The sequence below is a fragment of the Amblyomma americanum genome, chromosome 4 (assembly GCF_052857255.1).
Source record: "Amblyomma americanum isolate KBUSLIRL-KWMA chromosome 4, ASM5285725v1, whole genome shotgun sequence".
Lineage (NCBI taxonomy): Eukaryota > Metazoa > Arthropoda > Arachnida > Ixodida > Ixodidae > Amblyomma > Amblyomma americanum.
The window spans coordinates 127,223,955-127,244,430 of NC_135500.1; the positions used below are offsets into that span (position 1 = coordinate 127,223,955).

The 20,476-nt window shown below is 51.7% G+C and overlaps 1 protein-coding gene across 1 annotated transcript; it reads right to left on the bottom strand.

Annotated features, from left to right (window-relative positions):
* Positions 1-1,000: 1,000 nt before the first annotated feature.
* On the bottom strand, positions 1,001-20,252 carry LOC144129815 (uncharacterized). Its single transcript, XM_077663884.1, has 4 exons — positions 19,704-20,252; positions 18,940-19,208; positions 4,572-4,729; positions 1,001-3,100 (listed from the first exon to the last, which is right to left on the bottom strand). The coding sequence occupies exons 1-4, from the start codon at positions 20,081-20,083 to the stop codon at positions 1,001-1,003; spliced, it is 2,907 nt and encodes a 968-aa protein (XP_077520010.1). The 5' UTR covers positions 20,084-20,252.
* Between the last annotated feature and the right edge of the window lie 224 nt (positions 20,253-20,476).

The following is a 20,476-nucleotide window of genomic DNA, read 5'->3' on the forward strand; positions in this document are numbered from 1 at the left end:
AGGAGTGACGCTCTGTGGGTAAATCAGCTTGAGAGAGATCCTCTTATGAACTAGCACGACGACCAGTCTGTCCAATGTACCCCTGCACATCAAAGTATGGGTAAACAGCAATAGACGACCGCCTTCCGCATGTCTTGAACCCTCGTACGTGTGGCTAAGCTTTTACTACAAATTTTCTGAATGGCTAAAAGCACGGAAGGCGATGAGAAATGCGTCTATGAAGATAATTAGGCAGTTAACTGCGTAATCCACTCTTGAAAAAGGTACCGCAGGGACAGTAGAAGTGTTTAGCCCGTGCTGTGCATCAGGGTTGCCCAGCCACACACTTTGAGGGGCCGCAAAGGACGCGAAAATGTTAATGTCGTTTCAGAATCAAAGCGCGACTGCACAATGCGGATGTGATCGAACATGCCATTGGCGTTTCGCAGCTTTCATGCAGGAAAACCAGCAAGCACAGTTGTCGATCCACGCTTGCCAATTAGCTTTCTTTAATACGTGGCAAAGAACAAATACGCACATAAATATTAACCTATGTACATCGCCCAATCACTGGAAAAATTACGCGTATGAGCGAATAATTAGCTCGATGAGGCAGAACTTCAAGTCACATTACAATAGCAGAATCAAAGGCTTAGTGCCAAAGTACTAAAGTGCATGGATACATTTAAGGTCTAGTGCAAATGACATTGCATCAACTTGCTCTCAGACAACACTGACGAGGGAGGTGGCATTGTGGACACCTTTGACAAAAATCACACCAACGCATGCCTGTTGTCTCAGGCTGACACTCACACATAAATTACAATCTTGACACTCGGGCGATCGAAAGGGAATTTCTGAAGCGGAATTTTGTCCATTTTGAAAGCACAGCCTTTGCGAGCCATGTCAGAAATCATTGTCGGCAAAACGCATATATTCACGAAAAAAAAACACAGATGCTGAGTAGAGAACGTTGTATCCTAAACTTACACTTCGACTCGCAGGCTCATGTAACGGGCTATCACACTTCCAAAAAGCGGCACTTTACCCCGGGATTCATATTTGATCCAGGCCGGCAAGAAAAGGCCTTGGCGAATGGTTCAAAGTTTTTCACAGCACTGTTACACAAGGGTGCCGATTGTCGGCCCGATAATTCCACCTCACAAGCCATCAGGCAAAACGTGAGAAAAAATATTTGTTCGGCGCTGTACTTCTCTAAACCCTTGAGAGGAAGATCATTTTCTTCATCTCGATACGTCACATACGCGGCATAGGCTATTTCCAGGGCTGGTAGAGAGGGAAACATTAACTCCACAGCGGACGGCGCCACATCGGGACACGACACGTTGTTCCCCAGCGTCATGACAATCGCACCTTCGGATGGTCGATTTGTATCGCCACCGTCGTCGAGCAACATCGTCAGGAAGTTGACTGCCTGCACGACCTCTCTGGCGTAGATGTAGCCAAGACCACCGTACAGCATGGCACTTGTACCGCTCTTGTAGTACAGGGGGGGCACCAGGGCCGCGAAGGAAATAGACATGACTTCGAGTACGGGATCGTACCACGTCACAGTTCTCGTGTCAAGCCGCGGAAGCTTGTTGACCGCGGCATGCTGTTCGCTGGCAACAGATGGCTGTAGGGCCTCTCTTAACGAGCGCCACCACGAGAATATGTTTGAGTCGTTGAAGGACGATACGTAGTTAGTGTAGATGTTACTTGGGTTTTTTCCGAAAACGAAAGCATCTTCAGGCCATGTGACAGCAGTCGTCCGCTGCAGCATAGAAAGCAGGGCGCCTTTGACAGGACTTCGAATCTTCGACGATGTGCGGACTTTCTCTACAGCCGTGGAATGGACGTGCTCCAGGTAGCGCTTGATGGAACGCCGCTGCTCGGAACCAAACTTGGCCTGGCTCACGGCGGCGAGGAGCAGATAATCCGTCGCCTCGATGTGTATGGCGCAAACTATCTTCTGAAACTGGGCACCCAGCTTGTATACACTTGCATAGTTAAATAACTGGTTGCTCGCAAAGATACCAACCATCTGCAAGAACCACCAAGACGTGTGATAAAAAATGGATCTGGCGTCGTAGGCGTCAAATAGTGTGCTAACCGCAGCCAATATTTCGCCATTTGTCGCTAGGAGTACGTCGTGAATTTCGATGGGAGGAGAGACGTTGAAAGCGGACTGCACAGCGATTGCCCAGTCGTCCGCTTTTAACTGCGGGATAAGAGATGGCAGCTTCTCAAGTTCCATAGAAGTGGGAACGAAGATGGACGCTCTGTTTGCGTGGCTCAAATTTCCCAACACGTGGCTCTGGATGACGTCACTTTCAACCAGGAACTCTTGGTAAGTTGGTGTGGGTGTTCGATGGACGAAGAACTCTTCGTGAAATAGGTGTAAATAACTCGGATAGACGTCCTGGTTAGATAGAAGCTCTCCGTGCAAGATCTCCCATATGATCGGAATTGCTGATGGCTTGACAGTGAGGGTCCGATTCCGGGCCGCTCGCGAGGGCAGAAGGTCTATGCGGAACCAGAGCGGAAGGGCCCATCGCACGGCTAGCTCGATCAGCGCAACAAGTGCCCTGGAATAGCCGAGTGATTCACTACCTTCCTCCTCGGTAGGCCACGCGAAGCTCTTGTTGTGCACGAAGTGAATCAAGCTGATGACCGCGTCTTTGTTGTTGCCTTGCCTGTTGAGACACGAATGGACGAGGCGCATCGGCCTTTTCATAACGTCACTTTCATGCCGTGCCGTCGCAACGGCGTCCTCGATGTTCACTATCCAGTCCATGACCACATGCGGCACAACAGCCCAGGCCAACCCACGATGCCTGTTAGCCCATGTGGAGCAGACAAGGAGGCCAATGTCCTCGCAAGCTTTGGCTGCAGCCTGACTCTTGGCCGAGCGAAGAGCATTGGCGTGGAGGACGCAGTCACGTGTGTCGCAAACTGTCTTTCGAACAGGGTCTTTTTCGAGCAGAGGCAGCACAACGAACACGAAGAGGAGCATCAAGACACAAGGCAGACACAGTGCCAATGCGGCCAGGATCCACTGCGGTACCGTGCACTCCTTGTCCGGTGCTCGTGATGTATGGCCTGGATAGAAGCTCGGCATCTGCGTGTAATCAAAAGTTCAATGGTCCATGGTTCGATGTTGACAACTGCTGTTCTTTAAAGTTGTATCAAACTACAGTAGCGCATAGCATTTGCCAGCGTATCTCGCAGGGGGGGGGGGGCATTTGCGGAGAAGGGGGATTTGCCAGTTTATCTCGATACGCTATTGTTAGCATGTGCGAAATGAAGTCTGGAGGGGCGGCGACCCCTCAACCATTGCACGCGGTGGTGGGGACCATCCTCCCTAATGTAAAGCGCCGTCAACTTTGTTATCATGCTGAGGGGGTATTGCACATCCACCACGGTGAGGAACCTGCATGTTTCCATTCACTGGGGAGGTCACCTTTCTATATCTACCCTTCCCCCCCTCCTTTCCCTGACGCTGATGGGACGCGTTTTCTTATCATATAATCGACTTTTACACAAATGCTATGCGCTAGAAAGCTGATGTGATGCGATGCGCACTCATGTAAAAACGGTTATGTCCAACTGAAGAACGGGCTGATTTGATAGGCGAAGGCCGCGGGGTCGCCAGATTGGCTAGCGCCCTGTCCGGCCGCCGCCACTTCGCTGTGTTAACAAAAGGGCGGTGAGTTCCCGTTGGGCCACCTTCCACTCTTCGGGTAATTCCGCCTTTGTTAAGCAGCACGACCCGACTCAGCTGAAGAGCCTTGCAAGCCTTCGGGGTGCTTGTTTCAGGGGGTCGACAACAGTGGAGATTGATTTCTCCGTCCAGATTAAAACTAATCAACGTAATTGACCTCCAGAAGCCGCTGTTTGTTTGATGGAGGGAAGTGTCGGAAGAATGCTGCCGAGTAGTTTTTAAGCACGAATGAAAAGATTTCGGATGGTAGTGGGACAGCGACCGCCCTGGTCACTGCGGCAACGCTGCTGTGGTGCCTCCTAAAAAGAAAACGCCTCTGCGCTCATCCTGTGACGGCACGCACCTTTGCCGGCTGACCATGCCGTGGTGTGGTCAACCGGACAAGGTGCGTGACGTCACAGAATGAGTGCAGATGCCTTTTATATCTTAGAGGAACTGCCTGGTCGCTTTCCTGGAGCCGCATCTAGACGCTGTGCCAATACGTCGCCCAGCCAGCGCCCAGTACGTTTCGCCGACACTCGATTAGCGCCGATAAAGCTCGTCAAACACATCGTCGAACTCCATCATTTGCCGGCACCGGTCCGCCAGGCGAAATGTTTGCGGGAAGTCCTTATGCAAGAGCTGACCAACATGAGTGTGTTTGTCAAAATCAGCGTTGCGTCATATCCAAGAGTCTACGTCACTGACTGCAGCCATCAACAGTAGAAGACTAAAAGAATGGAAAATAAAATGCATTGCTAGAAAAAAACGCTCGCAGGTGTCTTCCGATACATGTTTTCTTTTCCAGCGGCAGGTCGACCGCCATTGATGGCCGCCGCCGTCCACTTCACTTCTCAACTATGCCTATGATATTTAATGTCTCGCTTACCTTGGCGGCGTCTTGCATCGGTTCAGCGTCACATGCATCCATCGGAGCGGTAGCCTTGACTGCCGCCTGGGGTGCAGCCGCCTCAATATTTGCCATCACGCCTGGCACGTCGACAGCCGTTGCAGCCATGGCGACCAGCCGTGTGCCTCGTCGGAGCACTGGTGGCAATCAGAACGGAGGTGGAATGGTGCAAGCGTGGGTTAGGCACCTTGCTTCCCACTTTGAAATGGTCCACATAACAAAATAACGCGTCTATGGTTCGCTAGTCTCTTGCAATGACAAAGATATGTCGGCAAGAATGGCACTCCAAACAAGACGAAGCGCACAGCGAAGAACTGAGCTGCAACAAACAACTATATTTTTTCAAAAGTCGACGTTGTTTCCCGAAAAAAAATTAACAAGGTAATGAAGCACGCTCACACAACAGGGTCCAAAGAATTCAGCAGCAGTCGCTAATTCTCTGCAGCTATGAATGCAAGGAAGGTACATTTAGCTCATACTGGATATAGGAATTTAGCATTGCTGTTGGACAGTAAAGGCATGTTTTTTACGCGAATGCTGCATCGAGGCCACATTCAACGCCAAACATGGCAATATGAAAGACGAAGAACAAAAAGATATTTTAGTTGAAGATTCAACACTTAATTGCTTATACTTAAAGATTGAGACGACCGCTCTTCAAAAGTGGTAACTAACAACGTTTGTACAACATCCTTCAGTCTTTATGTTTTTATGATCGTGTTTTTGGGCAGTTTGCGCTTTTGTCGCTCTCTCTCTCTTTCTGGACAATTTACTGAACAAGAGCACAAGGAAACGTTGAAAAAAAAGCAGTCAATTATGCCTGTCGACGTCGCGGTTCTTGGGTGCAGACGACCGAATAATTATGAAACACTCGGAACGCACATCACAAAAGGAGTGAATAACTTTGCAATTATTGCACTTAGCTTGCAGCATATAAATATTGAATTGCAGGCACCGGTGTAAGAGCCGAGACGATTTTTAAATTCCGCTGTCGTAAGGTTCAAAGATGCTATGGAATTCGATAAGAGTTTAATGAACCGAAGGTACTCATATGCTAAGGGACAGGTGGAAAGATCTAAACAAAATTAAAGAAATCAACTGGAGAGGGTTAAGCGGTCACACTGGTAAAATTTTTGTTTCGCGGTGGTATTAGTGGACAGTCCATAATAGTGAAATGGTGATGTAACAAATTTTTTATCCACAGGTTAACTTTTTCGAAGAAATACATGATGCGCGAGCCAGGTTTTGTTAAAGAAATTTGCAACGAACTCATTAGCGAGTTTTTGACTGAAATTATTTTAAATGCACTAACTGTACCGCGCTGACGCAAATACACATGAAATTTTTGTAGGAATGATATTCGGTGAAGATTAAAGTTAGGTATAGTGCGTTCAATTAAAGAGCTGGAAATTCCAAGTTAAAGCTCGCATTTCTGGAGGAAGTAGGAAACTTCAATTGGCTTAAGTTGATATGCACCATAAAAAAGACAATATCTCAAACAATGATGCTCCAGTCGAAAGAAAAATTATACTTTGTGGTATCAGGCATACGATACGGCCTTTCCACACATTTATAACGCCGATATCTCGACCCTCCTTGATAGTGCGCTACATTTCTCTGTTAGTGTACGTGTCACCTTTACCGTGGGGGATGTTAGATGCCATCATTTCTCTGTGCACTTTCCGCACTGGTCGCGCAGTGTAAGGCCATAGATATATTCGTACTCGCGAATTAGCGGATTCAGGTGGCTTGTGAGCAGTCGAGGTGCCGCATTTTGTGCATCCGCCATGCGTCGTAACACATGCAGAGGCGCACCACGTCATTAAACATTAAGTGGTTTTGGCTTCCATTCCGGCATTTTCCGTCTGGGGTCCAGAAATCGCGGCGCTGTTGAGTCCGAGACCAACGTAGAGACCGCTTCCACCGTGGTCCAGAGTGACGCTGATGAGAGACAGCAGAAGCAGGCGCAAGTATTTCTGTGGCATATGCATTCAGATTCAGGACAGAATATACCAGGCGTGCCGAGATGGCTTAAATATTCAAGGACACGTAGAAAGAGCCATCGAAGGAGTCATGCCAGCAAGCAAGCTAGACGGGTCTATGCAACAGATTTCGGAGACAGTGAAAGCGAACTGCTTTTAATATGTTCAGGAATACCTAAATAACTTAACAATTTTCCTTAAATGCAAAAGGAGGTGGACGGAGAGGATTAGAAGAGAAAGCAAGCATAGCAGGGTCGGCATATAGACAGGCAGGCGGATGAAGTAAAGATTGGATCGGAATGGAAAACGTTTATTGTCAGCAGTGAACACTAGTGGGCCCTATACTAGATCGCTTCGAGCCCATGGCTCTCGGCGACCTTGTGAGCCCATTCAGTGGCCCGGACTTGGGTCAACGGGCCTGAGCTGGCCAGTATAGCCTCCCACCGCTCTAGAGAAGGGTCTGGTAGTAGGTCCGCCGGTGGCGGTTTCTTTTTGCACCCCCAGGTGATGTGATCGTATACAGGCTATCTCGCCGCATTCTTTGCACGTCGGATTGTATTGCGTTGAATACATGAGTGCTATCGACGCGCTAAAAAAGGTTCGCGTCTAGACCCGACGCTACGCTACCTCCTTGCTTTTGCCGAGATTTTTGTTTGGTGGCGGATAGATCCTCCTGTATAGATTAAACTGACTGGTGTAGTCATTGAATGATATGAATGTATCTCTAGTGAAATTTGGGGACTCAAACCGGCTCACAGCTCGGCTGACATAACCTCGAGCTATAGTGTGAGCCAACTCGTTTCCCCTGTTCCCAGAGTTTGCCCGCACCCATATCAGTTCGACCTCTCTTTGGTTCCAGTCTTGATGTCTTAGGATTCGTTCTGCCTGCTGGGAGATCATATCCTACACGAAATTGTTTATAGCGACCTTGGAGTCTCTAAGTATGGTGACTACTTTGGTGCTGACCATTGCTATGGCGACAGCCGCCTCCTCCACTGTCCCCGAGTTTTGTTTTTACCGCACCAGCCTTTAGTTTCACCCGAGTCGTTTCCGTCCACGACCACAAAGGAGTCGCCTCCTTCGCGTTCCGCCGCGTCTACGTAGGCTGCGTATTCTGAGCCTTCTAGCTTGGCTTCAAGGCCCCTTGCCCCTGCTCTCCTCCTGGCTTCGTGAAAAGCAGGACGCATGTGCTTTGGAATTACTTTAATATTGAGTAATTTTCTCACTTCGGTCGGTAATTTTGTCCGCGGGTTTATTCCCGGGATTCTATCATGTAGTCCTAGGTTGCTCAGGATCTTCCTCATCGCAGCTGTGGTTGCCTCACATATACGCGCCTCGCATATGTGCCTCGCATAGTTTTGTGGTGGTGTTGTTGACCCCAGTTTAAATATTGCTTCCGTAGGGGTGCAGTGCGAGAGGCCCAAAGCTGCTTCACTTGCCTGACTTATGATCATCTCTGTTTTGTTCTTTTCCGCCAGCACGAGCTTCAGGTAGGGAATGGCGTATACTGTTCTGCGTATCACAAAGGCTAGAGCGATTCGTCACAGATCTTTCTCTTTGACTCTCCGTCTTTTGTTATCTATTCGCATATGAGCCTGGTTGAAATGTTAATTGTCGACTTAGGTCTGTTTATTGTCGCTGTGTCCTTTCTATTGTCCTGGATTATCGATCCTCGGACCCTGATTTTGTCCACTCTAGCTGCCGGTGTCTCATTTACCTCTACGAGAATGTCTCCTGCGTTGCTATCGCGTTTGCTCAATCCCCGGATAACAGAAGTTTGGATTTGCTTGGCGAGCATTTTAACCCTGCCCATTCCGCGTATTCCTCGACAATGTTGATCGCCTGTTGGAGATTGTCTTCTATTTCCCCGTCGTTGCCTGTGTGCGTCCATATTTTTATGTCGCCTGCATATAGCGTATGTTTTATCTCGTCGACAGTCTTCAATAGCGGCGGTAGGTTCTTCAACGCCAGGTTGAATAAAAAGGAGAGTGCATTGAGCCTAGCGTGGTGCCCTTGTCTCCCAGCTTAAAAAGCTGGGGCTTGATGTCTCGTAGATTTATTCCTGCTGTTCTTTCGTACCCTAACGTAATCGTAGGCCTGAGTGCCAGGGGCAATCTGCGCCAGATTATTAATATATCCTCGTGTTCACGTTATCAAAGGTTTTTGTATGTCTAGGCCCAGTATAGATTTGGCGCCCCATTTGTTGGGCAGGCCTATGGTGTCTGCTTTGAGCTGGAGCATGACGTCCGGCGTGGAAAACCTGCCACTAAAGCCTAGCATTGTTTAGGAAAATACCTCCTTTTCCTCTGCGTATTCCTGGAGTCTTTAATATTACATGCTCTATCGGCTTCCCCAGGCACGCCGTTAGTTATATAGGTCTGAGGTTGCCCATTTCAAGTTTCTTCCCGGGTTTTGGAATAAAGATCACTTTGGCGTGTTTCCATTCCTAAGGTTAGACTGCCTTGTTTCCATATTTCATTAAGGTCGTCTTTGACTGCCGTGGCCGAGACCAGATGTAGGCTCCTTAGCATTTTGTTGGTTACCCCATCTGCCCCCGCCACCGACGAGGTTCTTAGTTGACCCATTGCTCTTCATACCTCCGCTATTGAGATGTCCTCATCTAGCTGTGCGTTCTCTGCTCCTCGGTAAGATGAGAAAAACCTTCCTTGTCTGTGTTAAAGTGTCTGCTCCTCAGTCCCTCTAATAGGTCTGCGGCCGTTCCCTGGTATCCGTGAAGCAATCTTTTCAGCTGCCCATGTGCCGCCTACTTAGCTTGCCCTGGGTCTAGCAAGTGGCGAAGAAGATGCCATGTGTTCTTGCACCCTAGCTTCCCATTCATTTCATCGCAGATCTGTCCCCAGTGTTGACTCTGAAGCTCGTTTGTGTATTTCCTATCTGTGTTTCGAGTGTAGATATTCTCTTTTCAAGCCTTCTGTAGATATTCTTTTTTCAACGTGTCTACACTGACGCTATTGCCTATTCTCGAGGGGGCTTGCGGGTTGTTCAGTAGCGTGGGCCTCAACTTTTGGATGTCCATCCATAGTCTGTGTCCTCGGTGCAGGCCGTCCGGCATCCCCATGCCGGGCGCGGGGCGTTAAATGCCCAGTGATAACAAGTCCTCTCTTATTAGATTGTCTAATGACTTTCCGTACGAGGTCACCACTCCTGTCCCCTGGCTTGCCGGGGAGTTGTATGTATTCAGAATAAAGAGACTGTTGTCCCCTTTTGTGTTTTGGATTAGTTCTAGCATCACGTAGTCCTCGCTTGTGTTTTAGAGTGCGTGTTGTGTTCCACTCCGATTTCTCTGCACCAGCGTGGCCGTGAACAACTTGGGTTTGTGCTCCCCTTGTGCTTCGAGCGGGGTGTACGCGGTGTAGCCGCTTAATTTGACCGTGTCTCTTGCTTCCTGTAGCACGATGAAGTGCGGTGCGTTTATGCTTTTTTGAATACATGCCTGCAGGTTCCCTCTTTTTGTCTGGAGGCCTCTGCAGTTTCTCCACCAGATTCTAATTTTTTGGCGAGGGGCCATGATGTTTTATAGAGGCTGCATATTGCTGCGGTTGCAGCGATTGGAGAGAGTTGCCGGCAACGGGGGAAGCTTGGCTTCTAAGCTTGCTAGTGGTCCATAATTTGCTGGAAGCAAGCCATGGTTTGTTCCCTGAACATGATTCACCGCAGTCAGATTAGCAGCATGCACGTTCGGCTATTTTGTCTACCCTAGCGGTAAGGGCATCAATTCTAGAGTCTTGAGAGCCAGCCCGATTCAAGAGCGTGTTCATGCCCGACCTAAGCTTGCTTGGGCTCTGGTCGATTCGTCCTCATTTGGACTTTCTGCTGCCTTTCTGGGCGCGCTGTCTTCAGTGTTTAACTCTCTGGGTAGAGGTCTTTTCGCAGGGACTCTGGTGTTTGTATCCATTGCGTTTTGGAGGTCTCCCCCTTCGTTTGTGTTAGGCGGGGGCGTCTTATTCGCGTTTTGCGATTGTTCCAAAAGTGGTTTTGTGACCACCTTCGGCTGTTTTGTTTTACCGTTAATAAGTTTTCTGATATTCGCCATTTCCTTCTTTATTGTGTACAGACCTCTGTCTCTCTTAGCGAGCTCCTGTACCAGTTCATTCTCCCGAGTGGTTTCCCAAGGGGAGGTCTTACCCAGCCAGCTCACCTTTTTGTCTGTGCCTCTGCTTTTGCTTGAGCCTATTCCTTTGCTCGAGCTACTGTCTCTGTCAGGGCCCGTGGTGGTGCCTCCGCTCCCCGGTAATGGTGGGAAGGAGATCATTTTGCATATCCTCCGGTAGCCTTGGCGGTTTTCGTTGTGGTCCCTGGTCCTCGATATTGGTTGGTGCCCGGAGTCACGTTGCCCCTGGTCGTTGTTGGCTTTATAGGGTTTTATAGGGCTTTATAGGCCAGCCTATTTTTGCAGTTCCGGCTTCCGGTGTTGTGCATGAATGTCTCCATATGCTGGTTGCGCGGCCGCGCATGTGGCCTCCAGTAGGTGACGCGGCACATATCTTTTCAAATTCCAGCCTCTGGGCATGAAGATTACTTTATATTCATTCTCGGAGAGCTTTGGCATCATTGCTCTTTTTCGGATGTTGGGGTCTTGCCTCTCATTGTGAGTGTTAGTCGATTTCTTCTTCCCAGCGCTGTGCTAGCCATCGTTCCCGCCGAAGTTCCCGGTGGCGTTCGTGCCAGCGTATCCGCTGGCGTTCGCGGGCCTCCCGCCTTTTTTCACCATGCGGTCGTGCACGCCGAGAACGGTCTCCCACTCGCCGTTTTAAAAGTCCTAGGGGGCCAGTTCGTCTCCATCGATGGCGTTTTACATCGTGGTGGTCTCAGGGCCGCCCCAGGGGCCGGCTTCTGTCGATGTACGGGTTGCTATGTTAGGTCTGGGCGTCAGGCCTAGCCCGCTCTCACGCGTCCGAAAAGTGAAAAAGTCCCATGCAATGCGAAATAGACCACCAGTTGCGTTCCTTTTTACCCCCTTCTCTTCCTTGATGTCAGCCCGAAGGGGAAAGGTAGAAGTTGTTGGATGCCGACGTCTTGAGGTTCTAAACTTGCTCAGTCACCTTACTCGTGGAACTTCAGGAAGTAAACTGTTTAATCACACATAAAATAGCTAAGACAGAACGGAAGGTACAACAAGGAGAACAACTATGTACATAGTGATTGATCCGCAGAGTGACCAGACGAAATCAACCCCCGGTCCCACCAAAACGCCTTCTTTTAATCCCTATGTCCCCGCCCTCAGTGGGGACACCAACCAATTAGGTCAAAACACAAGCACACATCCAATCAAGGACCGGGGAAAGGAAAACACATCCAATAAAACACATGGGAGAGGAAAACACATTGAAAAAGAGACAGAGGAGCGTAAAACACGCCCAATCAAAGATTGGGGAGAGGGGACAGGTCACTGTCACGAATACTAACAATTCCCCTCTCGGATCACTCCATCCTCCCCCGCGGGGCGGCATGATTACTCGCTTAAAGAGCATGCGAGGGCCGCACAGATTGTCGAAAGCCGTGCCACTTAAGGCGCCGCCGCTCCCCTATTCTTCCTGATGCCCCACGTGCACAGGAAGTGCCTGGCAGTCATATGGAGCTGATAAGCGCTCACAGTGAACATGAGGAACGCGTCTTCGAAATTGCCTCCTAGCCACACACTGAACGACCGCCGCCCGGGTAATGGCCTTGGGCAGCGTCGCCGCGGTAGGGATGAAAGGCGACGCGCCTTCGTTGCTGCTTCTCGGAGCGGGCTGCGAACAATGGGGCCCGGCCAAGCTGGGTCGTCTGCGCACCCCGAACTCCCCTCCGTCGCCGTCCGCTTGACTCGTTAGTTCCATGTGGAGTCAAAAGGAAATAGATCACAGCGTACGCACTCTTGTCCACATACAGGCGGCGTTCCGTACGTGATTACTTGAGGCTCCGGATATGTCCAAGCCAGCCGCGCACGACACCTCCCCACCAAGTGTGCTGCATAACATCTTGGAATGAAGCACACAGAGAAAACCGAAACAGACCAACGTGCCGCGGGCCCGGAGCCGAAGAAGCACCATCTGCCGCTGCCGAACCATATGCGTTGCCAAAGCCTCAGGGTACACCTCCATACATGACATACCTCCAGGCCCCGGATACCCCCACGCCTCTAGTTGGCAGCTACGAGTCGCGACATTGCATCGGCATTAGCGTTTTGCTCCCCCTTTTTGTGCTCGACCCGGATATCGAATCTCTGCAGAGCGAGTGCCCAGCGTGTCAGCTTGGCGCTGTGCGGACTACTCACAGTCAAATATTTGAGCGGGTTATGGTCCGTTATGACCCTAATTTGTGCGCCACACAACCAGACTTCAAGTCGCCCTAATGCCCAAATGATGGCATAAGCCTCCTTCTCGATAGTCGCCCAGCGGGTCTGAGCCGGGCTTAGCTTTTTGCTCAGAAAAGCGATAGGCTGCTCGCGGCCCTCGTCATCGCACTGGGCAAGGCAGGCACCCACCGCGTAGTCCGAAGCATCGGTTGCGAGCACGAACTCCTTACTTGGGTCAGGCGCATGAAGTGAGGATGCGCTCTTCAAGCAAGCTTTCACCTCATCAAAAGCTTTCTGCGCCTCGTCATCCCATGGGAGCCGCTGCGGTGTCCGCCTGTTAGTTAAGCTCGTCAGTGGGAGCACGACGCGAGAATAGTCGGGGACATATTGTCGGTAATAGTTAGCTAAGCCCAGAAAGCTTCTGAGCTCCTTCTTTGTTTGGGGCCTCGGCATCTCGTCTATTGCCTTGACCTTTCCTGGATTAGCGCTGTGCTTCCCCGACCCAACCACATGGCCCAAAAATTCGACTTCTCGTCTCGCGAAATGACATTTGCCTGCGTTCACGGTGAACCCGGCGGCTGCGATCGAAGCGAGCACCGCCCGAACGTGCCTCAAATGCTCCTCCCAGGTGTCTGAATAAATCGCGAAGTCTATGTAGGCGCATGCGTACTCACGGTGCGGTGCTAGTACCTGGTTTATGACCCTCGGAAATGTCGAACTCGCATTTCGAAGGCCGAAGGGCATGACCCTCCATGCGTACTGCCCCACCGGAGTGACGAATGCCGTGAGGGCCTGTGCCTGCTCGTCAAGGGATATTTGCCAATTGCCTTTCAGCATGTCTGTTAGGCTGATGAAGTTGGCCTTCGCTACTCGGAACAGCAGCTCGGACGGTAGGCTCATCGGAAAGGCGTCCTGCTCGGTTATCGCATTCAACTTCCGATAATCGCAGCACAGGCGCAGCCCCCCATCTTTTTTAGCGACGCAAACCACTGGGTGAGCATGAGGACTCTCAACGGGATATATTAGTCCCCACTCCAGGAGCTCATCTACTTGCCTCTCCACTTCCTTCCGATACGCCATCGGGACCTTGTACGCATGGCCAGCCCGTGGCTGAGCACCCTCCTTTAGCACGATTTTGTGCGCTCCTAGCGTGCATTTGCCGGGCCTACTGCTGAAAACCTGGCCATTCTCCTCGATCAGTGCCTCTAGATCTCGGCGCTGCGCTATTTTTAACACCTCTGCGCGTCGCTCGGTTGGGAGGACAAGCTGAGTACATGGATGCCCAGCAACAGGCTCCTGGTGGCACAAAAGCTCGTCCCGGACTGCCATGCCGTGTGTTCCCTCTCTAGCCTGTGCCCACGCTTCCTGGAGTGATTCGTCTCCAATCTGCGCCTCGCGAAACCGTTGCCGCGTCGTCTGTGCCACCGCGGTTTTCCCTTCGCTGCAATCTGCTGCTACCGCGCCCGCTAGAACCTCGTCAACCCGCTTCTCCCTCTCTTCGATTTCTTCGTCAGAACCCTCGGCTTCTCCCTGTTCTTGCGCATGGACACGATCGCTCAGAAGCCGCTCATAGTCTTCGGGAGTGATTAACGCGCTTATCCCAGCTATAAGCTCGTCTGTGACTGCACACAGTATGCCCCGCTCCGACGGGTCAAATGATACTCGCGGTGCTCCCTGAGTTGTTACTAGGGGAACGTACGCCAGCTCCGCGACAACCTGCTTTCCGAAAGCCCCGGTGAGTTTTATTGTTGCCCCCGCGCATTCATATCGCGGCACGAGCGATCTGCGGATGACCGTGATGTCGGCCCCTGAGTCAATGCGTGCACTTATAGCGTTCCCGCTACTCAACAAAGTCACCTCTCCGGCGCTGACCTTCTCCTCCGCGGGCTGCCTTTCCACTGAGCCGTGCACTGTCTCCCTGTCATGCAAGGGGACCGATATTCGGGCGATTACTGATTTCTGGTCTGCGCGTCCGCCCCCCATGTCTGGCTTTTCCGCGGTTTGTCTTTTCGGACAAAATCTTGCGATGTGCCCATGCCCGTGGCAATGGAAACACTGTCCACGTCCCCGGGGCCGCGTGTTGTTTGGTCGGGACTGGGTTCCGTCGCGCTGTGTTACCTCGACTGCCTCGTTCGTCGCCACCGCCGCGCTCGCTGCTTTCCCGACCTTATATCTTCGGCTTTCGTCGTGGTTTTCTGCCAGCGTGACAATCTCACTAGGTTTTAGGAACCCTGGCTTATCATTTAGAGCAACGTGCGCTCTCGCCTCTGCACTGAAGGCTTCCTTTAGTCGGTCCGCGACGGCTAGCAGTTTGAACTCCTCTAACGAAGTTACCTGACAGCTGTTTAAATAGTATTCCAGGTAGTTCTGCAGGCGTACCGCAAACTGCTCCCACGTCTCATTTGGGTTTTTGTTCGCGGATGAGTAAAGACGCTTGTATTCGGCGGCAGTGAGCCTCAAGCCGTCTAACACTTTAGCTTTCAGGAGTGCGTACTCGCTCCTTTCCTCTGCGGACAACCGCGTGAGTAGCATGCGTGCCCTCTCGCTTAGGTGTGGCAAAACTAGTCCAGCCCACCACTGGGTTGGAGCTTCGTATGACCCCAACGTGGCCTCTACGTCCTCGAACCACCCTGGTACCAGGGCTTCTTGAAGCGGCATCGGCGTGAGGACGCCTTTCATAAGGTTAGCAAATTTCAACCTTCTGTCCTCGTCCATTCTTCCGCTCGCTCCCGCGCTCTCACCAAGCCCACCCGCTGTTCCGCTCTGCTTAAGATTCAGCCTTGTATTTTCCAAAGCCAACCGCTCCTTTTCCACCGCTAGTTCAGCAATTCGTAATTGCACTTGCAACTCGGTCATTTGTTGCACCGGCGCGCTAACTGTCAGAGGGTGCGTCGGACCCTCATTTGCCTGACCCGCGGCTGCCAACTCTCCGTTTCCTGCCCCGTTCTCCATCTCTTTCTGTTTAACACTGTCACTTCTCAAAACCCAAGGCTTTGGCATAAGCACAAGCCCGACAGAAACAGAAAGGTACTCGCCTGGCTACCGAAGCTCCGCTTTACGAGGCTGCCGGTGCCCCAGCATGGAAGACTGGCCCGGAAGTTGGTCGCTGCGCCGCACGGTCCCGGTTGGAACTCGTCTCCTTGATCCGCGTCGTCGTCGGCTCCTCCTGATCAACAGCGCCCTCCTTGACTCTGGTCACCTGGTTCTTTCAGCTGCCCGCTGACTTGGACCTTCACCGTCACGTCGGCGTTGACCAGCTGTCACTCTTCAAATCTTCTCCTCTGGACGTGCCACGCTATAGCTCGGCCGCCGCCTTGTACTTCCGCCCTCCTTCAGTTGCCTCGAGTAGGAAGACGTCGCAATCCTGTCGACTGCGCCAGTTGCGTTCCTTTTTACCCCCTTCTCTTCCTTGATGTCAGCCCGAAGGGGAAAGGTAGAAGTTGTTGGATGCCGACGTCTTGAGGTTCTAAACTTGCTCAGTCACATTACTCGTGGAACTTCAGGAAGTAAACTGTTTAATCACACATAAAATAGCTAAGACAGAACGGAAGGTACAACAAGGAGAACAACTATGTACATAGTGATTGATCCGCAGAGTGACCAGACGAAATCAACCCCCGGTCCCACCAAAACGCCTTCTTTTAATCCCTAAGTCCCCGCCCTCAGTGGGGACACCAACCAATTAGGTCAAAACACAAGCACACATCCAATCAAGGACCGGGGAAAGGAAAACACATTCAATAAAACACATGGGAGAGGAAGACACATTGAAAAAGAGACAGAGGAGCGTAAAACACGCCCAATCAAAGATTGGGGAGAGGGGACAGGTCACTGTCACGAATACTAACAATTCCCCTCTCGGATCACTCCATCCTCCCCCGCGGGGTGGCATGATTACTCGCTTAAAGAGCATGCGAGGGCCGCACAGATTGTCGAAAGCCGTGCCACTTAAGGCGCCGCCCCTCCCCAATTCTTCCTGATGCCCCACGTGCACAGGAAGTGCCTGGCAGTCATATGGAGCTGATAAGCGCTCACAGTGAACATGAGGAACGCGTCTTCAAAATTGCCTCCTAGCCACACACTGAACGACCGCCGCCCGGGTAATGGCCTTGGGCAGCGTCGCCGCGGTAGGGATGAAAGGCGACGCGCCTTCGTTGCTGCTTCTCGGAGCGGGCTGCGAACAATGGGGCCCGGCCAAGCTGGGTCGTCTGCGCACCCCGAACTCCCCTCCGTCGCCGTCCGCTTGACTCGTTAGTTCCATGTGGAGTCAAAAGGAAATGGATCACAGCGTACGCACTCTTGTCCACATACAGGCGGCGTTCCGTACGTGATTACTTGAGGCTCCGGATGTGTCCAAGCCAGCCGCGCACGACACCACCGTTTGCCCGAAGTCCGGTGTCCTCTTGCACAGACAGACAATCCTGGTAATTTCGCGGTGGTTTCCGGCCCGCAGGCCCGAGTTTAACGACGAAAAACGGCTTCTTGGTGGGAAAGCATGCTACGCACGCCCGCACCGCCGGCCGGTTTAATAATAATGGGTTTTTGGGGAAAGGAAATGGCGCAGTATCTGTCTCATATATCGTTGGACACCTGAACCGCGCTGTAAGGAAAGGAATAAAGGAGGGAGTGGAAGAAGAAAGGAAGAATGAGGTGCTGTAGTCGAGGGCTCCGGAATAATTTCGACCACCTGCGGATCTTTAACGTGCACTGACATCGCACAGCACACGGGCGCTTTAGCGTTTTTCCTCCATCAAAACGCAGCCGCCGCGGTCGGGTTCGAACCCGGGAACTCCGGATCAGTAGTCGAGCGCCCTAACCACTGCCGGCCGGTCTAACAAAGACTGTTTCGGGGGAAAGGAAATGGCGCAGTATCTATCTCACATATCGGCGGACACCTGAACCGCGCCTTAATGGGAAGGGATAAAGGAGGGATTGAGAGAAAAAAGGAAGAGTGAGGGAACCCGTAGTGGAGGGCTCCGAAATAATTTCGACAACCTGGAGATCTCTGACGTGCACCCACATCGTGCAGCACACGGGCGCCTGTGCGTTTCGCGTCCATCGAAACGCGGATGCCGTGGTCGGGTTCGAGCTCGGGTACTCCGGATCAGTAGCCGAGCGCACTAACCACTGAGCCACCCAGGCACCGCGGTAGGTAGATGTTGGTCTCATAGAATAGAATCGTAGAATTAAATAGATTGCAAGGATACAGTGGCCGCAGCCTGCAAAGGACTGGGTTAATTAGAGATTGGTGGGATAGGCTTTTGCTCTACAGTGGGCGAAGTCAGGCTGATGATGATGACGGATGATGCAAACTAAAATGGACCTCAGAATGTGCGCTCTCTTAATCTGGACATGGGATGGGCACGAAGAAGGACGATCGAGAACATGCTCATATTATAACATATAGAGTAAATATGAGTTAGTAAAGATACCAAGAGGCACGTGAGAAATAACACTGTGTGTGTAACTACGCTCTTCTCCTGGCAATGAATCATGAGGCTACACAGTGGGACCACTTAATGGCATACTTCAATTCACAAATGAAAAAAAGGCATACTGCCGGCAGAGTTTTTTTCATTTGTGGGTGCAGTATGCCACTACATAACCCCACTCTGCTGCGTCGCGCTTAATTTCCAGGAGATGAAAGTAGTTACGTTGGTTATAAAATTTCAGGGGACATAAAAGACGAGATGTTTTAGAGAACAGAGGGGACGTTCGGAGTGGCTTCGTGCAGAAAGCACTCCTGAAGGATACGCGGACGGGTCCTGGAAGGAAGCGAGCTCGCGACGTGCCACGTCTCGCATCCAGCGTTCCTACAGCCGAGGCGTCCCTGCACGGCTGTTCTGACCTAACAGCTAGGACCAAAAAAAAACAACCTTGGTTGAGCGCGCCCGGGCAGCGGCCGACGTCACTGGGGTCCCGTACTAGGGACCGCACCTAGTGTTTGTGAGGACCGTCTCATTAGTAGTCAGTGCAATGATACCTCCCTGCACGTACTCTTTTCGAGGCAATGAAAGCCTTTCACCACCTCCACGTATACAGCCGACGCTACACGTCTTATGCTCACCGGGCTGGGACAGAGCCGAGACCATAGATATCACCTCGGACTTCATTTCTCCGCCCTCCGGTGGACCCTGTGCAGCGGGCTGCAAACCGACCACGCCGTTACTGGATGCCTCGCCTACGCAGGTGCCTGTCGCCGCTGTAGAGGCTGGCGGCGTTGCTTCCTGCGCTGGCTTGTTGTCTGCGGTGTTGCTGTCAGCACGGGCACCACCTCGCATCGCAATGCCGAGAACATCGGATGTCTGTGGCTCATCCCGAGGAGCTCCTTGAGGTCTGAAAAGGAAGATTTCAGGAACGGAACATGAGAGGTGCGCTGCGCTGGAGATGCGAATAGTTCAGCACCGTAGTTACTAAATACTCACGTCGTCAGTTTTGAAGTATTCCCAATTATACGTTAACAGCATGCGGCCGCAGTCATCATGCGCGATACTGCCAACGTCGCACAGAAGGATGGAAATTGCGCGCGCAAGCTGCGTGCTTGAGCTCGAAGCCCTTAACACTTTGCCGCCGAACAGAAAGTCGTGAGGGTGGTCCCGCACGGCGTGACTGGACCGGCAATTGGAATCGAGGTACACTTCTCGAAGATGGTGATTATATGATGGTGTATCTTTGGTGCAGTGACCAGTGGTGCAGTTGTGTACATTTGGCGGTTATGGTGCATGTATACGGTGCAGTGACCAAAGTTCCGTCCTAACGGGGCACAACGGCAGCGCCCGTCAACCTCATTTTCAGCGGTCGGCAAGAGTTATGGTACAGGTGACAGCTCACCTGACCGGCGTACTGGAGACGTCGCGTTCTTTTCTGCGTTTTCTCCGACGTAGACTGCCAGCCTCGGTGGTCGTGTTCGTAGTGCCGGCGGCCTCCGCGTTCTCCTCCTCTTGGGACGTGCTGGACCTGGATGACGACGACCGGGAGGAGCTGCTACGGCTGCCGCGTTGGCCGCTGCTTCGTTGGCGGCGGCGCTTCGGGGGCTTCTCGGATTGCGCCGTGGCAGAAAGCGATGGCGGCTGGGATGCGGCCGTGGCAGCGGCATTAGGCTCAACGGCTTGGCTGTGCGAGCCAGCCGTAGTCTCCGCGGGTACCATGGCTCGCCTCGCACCCTTGAGCTTCGCATCCTTGTACGATGACCCGTCGTCGCTGGACCGCATGTCGCTTTTCCCGGAGAAGCGAAGATGCAAACAAAGACGTCGAGTAGAGAGGCTACGAGCCGAGACCTTTTGGTTGTGCCTAGGATCGGACGAATTAGGGCACGTGCGCCGAGCGGGTGGCACGCACCGCTCTTCTTTTCGTCGAGGAGATTTCGACCCAGATTCACTTCATGGCTCCCGGTAACCCTTAGATTAAATGCCGATATAAACTAAATCTCTCTTGGCGCGCCTTTTGTCGAAATGAAGTGTACGCCTTAGGGGCATTATTTATTTCAATCTACAGGAATGATAAGGAAGATTAGGGCTAAACGCGACACTAATTTGCGAATCTTCGCCTCTTTTTAATTTTTCTTAAATGCCATCCCACAATATTATACGGATGTTCGCTGCTTT

Bases quoted from the DNA above. Each gene is read 5' to 3' on its own strand.
- LOC144129815 (XM_077663884.1), bottom strand. From the start codon at position 20,083: ATGCGGTCCAGCGACGACGGGTCATCGTACAAGGATGCGAAGCTCAAG. The intron at 19,209-19,703 runs GTGAGCTGTCAC...CTTCCTTTTCAG, and splicing joins GTCTCCAGTACGCCGGTCAG to ACCTCAAGGAGCTCCTCGGG. The intron at 4,730-18,939 runs GTGAGCATAAGA...GATTGCCACCAG, and splicing joins CTCGGCTCTGTCCCAGCCCG to TGCTCCGACGAGGCACACGG.